The sequence below is a fragment of the Oncorhynchus clarkii genome, chromosome 9 (assembly GCF_045791955.1).
Source record: "Oncorhynchus clarkii lewisi isolate Uvic-CL-2024 chromosome 9, UVic_Ocla_1.0, whole genome shotgun sequence".
Taxonomy (NCBI): Eukaryota; Metazoa; Chordata; class Actinopteri; order Salmoniformes; family Salmonidae; genus Oncorhynchus; species Oncorhynchus clarkii.
In genome coordinates, this window is record NC_092155.1 from 79,365,216 (window position 1) to 79,375,917 (window position 10,702).

The 10,702-nt window shown below is 45.8% G+C and overlaps 1 protein-coding gene across 2 annotated transcripts in view; it reads right to left on the reverse strand.

Moving 5' to 3' along the window:
- Positions 1–6,438, reverse strand: part of LOC139416975 (Rho guanine nucleotide exchange factor (GEF) 3, like) — a 31,115-nt gene extending 24,677 nt beyond the window's left edge. Inside the window, exons 1-4 of one of the 2 annotated variants that reach the window (XM_071166200.1) lie at positions 6,103–6,438; positions 5,110–5,161; positions 3,520–3,576; positions 2,609–2,668 (exon numbers count right to left, since the gene is read on the reverse strand). In XM_071166200.1, coding sequence (XP_071022301.1) covers positions 2,609–2,668; positions 3,520–3,576; positions 5,110–5,161; positions 6,103–6,146 — 213 coding nt within the window. In that variant the 5' untranslated portion in view covers positions 6,147–6,438. The remainder of the gene's footprint in view (positions 1–2,608; positions 2,669–3,519; positions 3,577–5,109; positions 5,162–6,102) is intronic. The other variant, XM_071166201.1, reaches the window with a different exon arrangement.
- Between the last annotated feature and the right edge of the window lie 4,264 nt (positions 6,439–10,702).

Sequence of the window (10,702 nt, forward strand, 5' to 3'; positions counted from 1 at the left end):
GAGACACGGAACATACAGTACCTCAGAGACACGGAACATACAGTACCTCAGAGACACGGAACATACAGTACCTCAGAGACACGGAACATACAGTACCTCAGAGACACGGAACATACAGTACCTCAGAGACACGGAACATACAGTACCTCAGAGACACGGAACATACAGTACCTCAGAGACACGGAACATACAGTACCTCAGAGACACGGAACATACAGTACCTCAGAGACACGGAACATACAGTACCTCAGAGACGCGGAACATACAGTACCTCAGAGACGCGGAACATACAGTACCTCAGAGACACGGAACATACAGTACCTCAGAGACACGGAACATACAGTACCTCAGAGACACGGAACATACAGTACCTCAGAGACACGGAACATACAGTACCTCAGAGACACGGAACATACAGTACCTCAGAGACACGGAACATACAGTACCTCAGAGACACGGAACATACAGTACCTCAGAGACACGGAACATACAGTACCTCAGAGACACGGAACATACAGTACCTCAGAGACACGGAACATACAGTACCTCAGAGACACGGAACATACAGTACCTCAGAGACACGGAACATACAGTACCTCAGAGACACGGAACATACAGTACCTCAGAGACACGGAACATACAGTACCTCAGAGACACGGAACATACAGTACCTCAGAGACACGGAACATACAGTACCTCAGAGACACGGAACATACAGTACCTCAGAGACACGGAACATACAGTACCTCAGAGACACGGAACATACAGTACCTCAGAGACACGGAACATACAGTACCTCAGAGACACGAAACATACAGTACCTCAGAGACACGGAACATACAGTACCTCAGAGACACGGAACATACAGTACCTCAGAGACACGGAACATACAGTACCTCAGAGACACGGAACATACAGTACCTCAGAGACACAGAACATACAGTACCTCAGAGACACGGAACATACAGTACCTCAGAGACGCGGAACATACAGTACCTCAGAGACATGGAACATACAGTACCTCAGAGACGTGGAACATACAGTACCTCAGAGACACGGAACATACAGTACCTCAGAGACACGGAACATACAGTACCTCAGAGACACGGAACATACAGTACCTCAGAGACACGGAACATACAGTACCTCAGAGACGTGGAACATACAGTACCTCAGAGACACGGAACATACAGTACCTCAGAGACACGGAACATACAGTACCTCAGAGACACGGAACATACAGTACCTCAGAGACACGGAACATACAGTACCTCAGAGACACGGAACATACAGTACCTCAGAGACACGGAACATACAGTACCTCAGAGACACGGAACATACAGTACCTCAGAGACACGGAACATACAGTACCTCAGAGACACGGAACATACAGTACCTCAGAGACACGGAACATACAGTACCTCAGAGACACGGAACATACAGTACCTCAGAGACGTGGAACATACAGTACCTCAGAGACGCGGAACATACAGTACCTCAGAGACGCGGAACATACAGTACCTCAGAGACGTGGAACATACAGTACCTCAGAGACACGGAACATACAGTACCTCAGAGACACGGAACATACAGTACCTCAGAGACACGGAACATACAGTACCTCAGAGACACGGAACATACAGTACCTCAGAGACACGGAACATACAGTACCTCAGAGACACGGAACATACAGTACCTCAGAGACACGGAACATACAGTACCTCAGAGACACGGAACATACAGTACCTCAGAGACACGGAACATACAGTACCTCAGAGACACGGAACATACAGTACCTCAGAGACACGGAACATACAGTACCTCAGAGACGTGGAACATACAGTACCTCAGAGACGTGGAACATACAGTACCTCAGAGACGTGGAACATACAGTACCTCAGAGACATGGAACATACAGTACCTCAGAGACATGGAACATCCCCTTAGTCGTTAGACTACACCTCCCCATGGTTGACGTCATCCCCCTAGCCGTTAGACTACACCTCCCCATGGTTGACGTCATCCCCATTAGACTACACCTCCCCATGGTTGACGTCATCCCCCTAGCCGTTAGACTACACCTCCCCATGGTTGACGTCATCCCCCTAGCCGTTAGACTACACCTCCCCATGGTTGACGTCATCCCCATTAGACTACACCTCCCCATGGTTGACATCATCCCCTTAGCCGTTAGACTACACCTCCCCATGGTTGACGTCATCCCCATTAGACTACACCTCCCCATGGTTGACATCATCCCCTTAGCCGTTAGACTACACCTACACCTCCCCATGGTTGACGTCATCCCCATTAGACTACACCTCCCCATGGTTGACGTCATCCCCCTAGCCGTTAGACTACACCTCCACATGGTTGACATCATCCCCTTAGCCGTTAGACTACACCTCCCCATGGTTGACGTCATCCCCCTTAGCCATTAGACTACACCTCCCCATGGTTGACATCATCCCCTTAGCCGTTAGACTACACCTACACCTCCCCATGGTTGACGTCATCCCCATTAGACTACACCTCCCCATGGTTGACGTCATCCCCTAGCCGTTAGACTACACCTCCCTATGGTTGACACGTCATACAGCACACACACCTCAGAGTCCTTCATCAGGTCTGACGTCATATCGTCATCATCCTCATCATCCTCGTCATCCTGCCAGAAATAACCAATCACAGAAGAGAATGAAGTCAGTCAAAATCAAAGTTTACTGGTCACGTACACATGCAGCAAGATGATTAAACCAGAAAATAGATATAAATAAATTAAGAAATATAAGAACGAGCAAAGTCAGAGACCAGAATATAATTATATACATATATATAATATCAATCAATCAATGAGATAGAGGGAGATAGAGACAGAAAGAGGAGAGATGGCGAGAGAGAGATGGCCTAGGGACAGAGACAGAAGATATTGTTGCAGGCTCAGTTCCTGTTTCCTGTGCGAGTCTCTAGAAGAGGAAGAGGAGTTGAGTCAAATCTGAAATGGCTGCCGGTAACACTTAGTTACCACGTCTACTACAGCTGCTAGTGACTGAAACACAATCTATTTAATATTAGTGACTGGACTATTCACATATTTTACTATTAAAAGTTATTTTAAAAATTGTAAAAATGCAACACTAGTGTGTCTAGACTGAGAAATGTGGTGTGTGTGTGTGTGTGTGTGTGTGTGTGTGTGTGAGCACCATAATGAAAACATAATCCTGTCCGTTCAGCTATCGGCGATGAGGAGAGAAAAACACATTTCAGTAGAGACAGAGATGAACAGAGTGTTCAGTGTTTCTGTCTCAACAGCCTGTTCTGCTGAGGTTTCTGTCTCTGTTCGAGTCTGTGGCTGCCGAGGCGACGCTCAGTTTCCGCTACAACAGACAGAGAGCGAGAAAGAGATTGATGAAGAGAAGGAGAGAGAGAAACAGCGAGAGGAAAAGAGAGAGCCGGGAAGTGTATAACAGAGATAGAGAGCAAGATGTAGATAGGTTTCTGAGGTGGCATATCACTCACTCTGTCCTCTGTGATTCTGACGATGGTCTCAGAACCTGGATCCTGCTTCCTCTTTTTCTACACAGACACAAACTAACTTAGTGATAGACAGAGACCAATCAGGGGTTCTCAGTGGTTAGTATATCAATATCAAATCATTTCTGATAACTATGAAGTACCTGACTGTGATAACTATGAAGTACCTGACTGTGATAACTATGAAGTACCTGACTGTGATAACTATGAAGTACCTGACTGTGATAACTATGAAGTACCTGACTGTGATAACTATGAAGTACCTGACTGTGATAACTATGAAGTACCTGACTGTGATAACTATGAAGTACCTGACTGTGATAACTATGAAGTACCTGACTGTGATAACTATGAAGTACCTGACTGTGATAACTATGAAGTACCTGACTGTGATAACTATGAAGTACCTGACTGTGATAAATAACTATGAAGTACCTGACTGTGATAACTATGAAGTACCTGACTGAGATAACTATGAAGTAACTGACTGTGATAAATAACTATGAAGTACCTGACTGTGATAAATAACTATGAAGTACCTGACTGTGATTGATAACTATGAAGTACCTGACTGTGATAACTATGAAGTACCTGACTGTGATAAATAACAATGAAGTACCTGACTGTGATAACTATGAAGTAACTGACTGTGATAACTATGAAGTACCTGACTGTGATAACTATGAAGTACCTGACTGTGATAACTATGAAGTACCTGACTGTGATAACTATGAAGTACCTGACTGAGATAACTATGAAGTAACTGACTGTGATAAATAACTATGAAGTACCTGACTGTGATAAATAACTATGAAGTACCTGACTGTGATAAATAACTATGAAGTACCTGACTGTGATAACTATGAAGTACCTGACTGTGATAAATAACTATGAAGTACCTGACTGTGATTGATAACTATGAAGTACCTGACTGTGATAACTATGAAGTACCTGACTGTGATAACTATGAAGTACATGACTGTGATAACTATGAAGTACATGACTGTGATAACTATGAAGTACCTGACTGTGATTGTTTTCAATTAAAATGGTAAAAAATAAACCAAAAATAGCATCATAGCACAAATGACCACTGGAATGAATATTACTAACAGCAGATGAAAGAACTTTTGGCCAAGGGATCCGTGGAATAAGATTAAAGTGTACAATACAATATAATTAACCTGCTATTTCTGTTCTTAACCCTGGGCAACATGGGTATGGGAGGCTCACAGGGATAGTGGTATCCACAGTACTTTTTTCAATAACGTAAATGTACTGTTCTTTAAGCTTTAAAACGGCACAGTTCTCTCTGCCGCGTGGCGAAATGTGTAGAAATTGCAGGATATTTAGCTTCAAAAGCTGCAACAACAAATCTCTCTCTGCCCCATGACAAAAAAATTGTGTGGATTTAGCAGGAAATGAGTTTGAAAAGCGCTAAATGTTCTCTCCGATGCCAAGAGGAAAGCCTTGTAGACTATTTATTACTATACTTGGTTCTGATTATGATAGGGGGGGGGTCCCCCTGATGAATGTCCTGCTCACATTAGAGGTAAGCAACAATGATAAACTTACTCCTGCATGGTCTGGGGGGCCGGTGGAGTGGGTAACCCTTTGTATATCAGACCTACACAGACACATCAAACAGACACAGAAAGACAAGAGGCAGAATGATGTTAAAACGTGTACGTCATTGTTAATATGGTCATTAGAGCAGAAGACAGAAAGCGCAGTGAGAAGCAAAACCAGGAAACTACCTACACCTTTAGACGAACCCCGGGCCCCGTCCCAATACTAATAATATGCAGCCCTCCTCCAGGGCCTCGTCCCAATACTACTAACATGCAGCCCTCCTCCAGGGCCCCTTCCCAATACTAATAACATGCAGCCCTCCTCCAGGGCCCTGTCCCAACACTAATAACATGCAGCCCTCCTCCAGGGCCTCGTCCCAATACTACTAACATGCAGCCCTCCTCCAGGGCCCCGTCCCAATACTAATAACATGCAGCCCTCCTCCAGGGCCTCGTCCCAATACTACTAACATGCAGCCCTCCTCCAGGGCCTCGTCCCAACACTAATAACATGCAGCCCTCCTCCAGGGCCTCGTCCCAATACTAATAACATGCAGCCCTCCTCCAGGGCCCCATCCCAATAATACTAACATGCAGCCCTCCTCCAGGGCCTCGTCCCAATACTACTAACATGCAGCCCTCCTCCAGGGCCTCGTCCCAATACTACTAACATGCAGCCCTCCTCCCTGGCCTCGTCCCAACACGAATAACATGCAGCCCTCCTCCAGGGCCTCGTCCCAATACTACTAACATGCAGCCCTCCTCTCACTTCTTCCTTGTTGTATCTCTAATAGGCTCTGACATGAAAAAGTAAATGTGTCTGGTCCATCTTCAATAGTCAGTAAGACCAAGGAAGTAGGATAGGCATTTGAGATATTGGAACAAGATCCATTTTAATAACCCCAGCAGGCAAAACCTCGTAACAATGCTATGTATGACATTGAGTAGGGTGAGAGAGGAAAGAGAGAGCTCAGTGAGGGGAAACAAGAGAACATACCAGGAAGTCCGAGTGTAGCCTTCAGTCTCATCTCTCTCCATCATCCCTCGCTTTCTCTCTCATCAAAGCATTGTCTCCAACACACAGACCATCCTCCCAAGACACTCTAAAACACAAGTTAAAACAACAACTGGATCCTAACCTCAGTCCTCTCCTGCTTCCAATACGCTCACCTGTCGCTCATCTATTCTGGTTCTTCCCAGAGACGGCGAGAGAGAGAGAGAGAGAGAGAACAGACTCCTCCCTTCCTCCCCCTCTCTTCCCCTTGCTCTCTCGTACCAAAACCACATCCTCTGACAGAACATCTTCATGTATCCGCTGTGTTCGGTTTCCAACACGAGGCTCAGACAACTGAACCCTGTTAACGCTACTGACTCACACTGTACAGATGACTGGTCAATGAAATGCATCAGAAATACCGATCCTAGAAGCAATGACAGTGTTGTCAGATACAGGAAGTGAGCCAGTTGGCCTAGTTCACGACCTGATAAAGGCTTTGACAACATGAACAAAGCAGCATCATATTGGTTCCCCTAGCCTGGTTAGAGGTCAGTATGTGCCAAACAGAAGGGGAGGGACCTAGCTAAATACGGCCAACAATAAACGCTCGTTACTACAGTATGCACTTATGATTACAACCCTGCTGCTCTAAAGCAGAGAGTGATGAGCAGGTACAATCCTGCTGCTCTTAACCAGAGTGTTGAGCAGGTACAATCCTGCTGCTCTTAACCAGAGTGTTGAGCAGGTACAATCCTGCTGCTCTAAACCAGAGTGTTGAGCAGGTACAATCCTGCTGCTCTAAACCAGAGTGATGAGCAGGTACAATCCTGCTGCTCTAAACCAGAGTGTTGAGCAGGTACAATCCTGCTGCTCTAAACCAGAGTGATGAGCAGGTACAATCCTGCTGCTCTAAACCAGAGTGTTGAGCAGGTACAATCCTGCTGCTCTAAACCAGAGTGTTGAGCAGGTACAAAACTGGAACAGATTTGAAACGTTGAGATACATATGCTGAGTTGACACAGGCAGCCCCATTCTGATCTTTTATCCACTATCTGACAGATCAGATTAGCTTTTTTTTGTTGCAAAAGATCAGAATTGAGCTGCCTGTGTAAACGCAGCCAAAGTAGACACGTTACTAATAAAGTTGACCATTTGCTCCTCTGTCATAATACATTTCACAAGGACTTGGCCAAAGCAGAAACAAACCCAAAAGAAACCAGGTTATGGTTCCCTCTCTGTAAATAGCATAATGATAATCAAAATGACTTTGGGTTTTCTAAAAAAGCTGCACTGTACAACTACCCCTGGGTGACTTGTCACATTACACTCCCACCCGATGGGTGACTTATCATCACATTACACCACCACCCCACGAGTGACTCGTCACATTACATCACAAGCCCTGGGTTGAACCATTAAAACCCTACATCACTAGCCTTGGGTGGACCATTAAAACCCTACATCACTATCCCTGGGTGAACCATTAAAACCCTACATCACTAGTCCTGGGTGAACCATTATTACACATCACTAGCCCTGGGTGAACCATTAACACCCTACATCACTAGCCTTGGGTGGACCATTAAAACCCTACATCACTATCCCTGGGTGAACCATTAAAACCCTACATCACTAGCCCTGGGTGGACCATTACGACCCTACATCACTAGCCCTGGGTGGACCATTAATACACATAACTAGCCCTGGGTGAACCATTAATACCCTACATCACTAGCCCTGGGTGGACCATTAAAACCCTACATCACTAGCCTTGGGTGGACCGTTAAAACCCTACATCACTAGTCCTGGGTGAACCATTAATACACATCACTAGCCCTGGGTGAACCATTAACACCCTACATCACTAGCCTTGGGTGGACCATTAAAACCCTACATCACTAGCCCTGGGTGGACAATTAATACACATTACTAGCCCTGGGTGAACCATTATTAAAACCCTACATCACTAGCCCTGGGTGGACCATTACGACCCTACATCACTAGCCCTGGGTGGACCATTAATACACATAACTAGCCCTGGGTGAACCATTAATACCCTACATCACTATCCCTGGGTGAACCATTAAAACCCTACATCACTAGCCCTGGGTGGACCATTAAAACCCTACATCACTAGCCCTGGGTGAACCATTAATACCCTACATCACTAGCCCTGGGTGGACCATTAATACAGATCACTAGCCATTGGGTGAACCATTAATAAATACCCTACATCACTAGCACTGGGTGGACCATTAATACCCTACATCACAAGCTCTGGATGAACAATTAAAACCCTACATCACTAGCCCTGGGTGGACCATTACGACCCTACATCACTAGCCCTGGGTGGACCATTAATACACATAACTAGCCCTGGGTGAAACATTAATACCCTACATCACTAGCCCTGGGTGGACCATTAAAACCCTACATCAGTAGCCTTGGGTGGACCGTTAAAACCCTACATCACTAGTCCTGGGTGAACCATTAATACACATCACTAGCCCTGGGTGAACCATTAACACCCTACATAACTAGCCTTGGGTGGACCATTAAAACCCTACATCACTAGCCCTGGGTGGACAATTAATACACATTACTAGCCCTGGGTGAACCATTAAAACCCTACATCACTAGCCCTGGGTGGACCATTACGACCCTACATCACTAGCCCTGGGTGGACCATTAATACACATCACTAGCCCTGGGTGAACCATTAAAACCCTACATCACTAGCCCTGGGTGGACCATTAAAACCCTACATCACTAGCCCTGGGTGAACCATTAATACCCTACATCACTAGCCCTGGGTGGACCATTAATACAGATCACTAGCCATTGGGTGAACCATTCATAAATACCCTACATCACTAGCCCTGGGTGAACCATTAATACCCTACATCACTAGCCCTGGGTGGACCATTAAAACCCTACATCACTAGCCCTGGGTGGACCATTAATACAGATCACTAGCCCTGGGTGAACCATTAATATAATACCCTACATCACTAGCCCTGGGTGGACCATTAATACAGATCACTAGCCATTGGGTGAACCATTAATATAATACCCTACATCACTAGCCCAGGGTGGACCATTAATACCCTACATAACTAGCCCTGGGTGAACCAATTAACCCCTACATAACTGTCCCTGGGTGGACCATTAATACCCTACATCATTAGCCCTGGGTGGACCATTAAAACTCTACATCACTAGCCCTGGGTGAACCATTAATACAGATCACTAGCCCTGGGTGGACCATTAAAACCCTACATCACTAGCTCTGGGTGAACCATTAAAACCCTACATCACTAGCCCTGGGTGGACCATGAATACCCTACATCACTAGCCCTGGGTGGACCATGAATACCCTACATCACAATCCCTGGGTGAACCATTAATACACATCACTAGCCATTCGGTGAACCATGAAAACCCTAAATCACTAGCTCTGGGTGAATAATTAATACCCTACATCACGAGCCCTGGGTGGACCATTAATACAGATCACTAGCCCTGGGTGGACCATTAAAACCCTACATCACTAGCCCTGGGTGGACCATTAAAACCCTACATCACGAGCCCTGGGTGGACCATTAATATAGATCACTAGCCCTGGGTGAACCATTAAAACCCTACATCACTAGCCCTGGGTGGACCACTAAAACCCTACATCACTAGCCCTGGGTGAACCATTAACACCCTACATCACTAGCCCTGGGTGGACCATTAAAACCCTACATCACTAGCCTTGGGTGGACCGTTAAAACCCTACATCACTAGTCCTGGGTGAACCATTAATACACATCACTAGCCCTGGGTGAACCATTAACACCCTACATCACTAGCCTTGGGTGGACCATTAAAACCCTACATCACTAGCCCTGGGTGGACAATTAATACACATTACTAGCCCTGGGTGAACCATTATTAAAACCCTACATCACTAGCCCTGGGTGGACCATTACAACCCTACATCACTAGCCCTGGGTGGACCATTAATACACATAACTAGCCCTGGGTGAACCATTAATACCCTACATCACTAGCCCTGGGTGAACCATTAAAACCCTACATCACTAGCCCTGGGTGGACCATTAAAACCCTACATCACTAGCCCTGGGTGAACCATTAATACCCTACATCACTAGCCCTGGGTGGACCATTAATACAGATCACTAGCCATTGGGTGAACCATTAATAAATACCCTACATCACTAGCACTGGGTGGACCATTAATACCCTACATCACAAGCTCTGGATGAACAATTAAAACCCTACATCACTAGCCCTGGGTGGACCATTACGACCCTACATCACTAGCCCTGGGTGGACCATTAATACACATAACTAGCCCTGGGTGAAACATTAATACCCTACATCACTAGCCCTGGGTGGACCATTAAAACCCTACATCAGTAGCCTTGGGTGGACCGTTAAAACCCTACATCACTAGTCCTGGGTGAACCATTAATACACATCACTAGCCCTGGGTGAACCATTAACACCCTACATAACTAGCCTTGGGTGGACCATTAAAACCCTACATCACTAGCCCTGGGTGGACAATTAATACACATTACTAGCCCTGGGT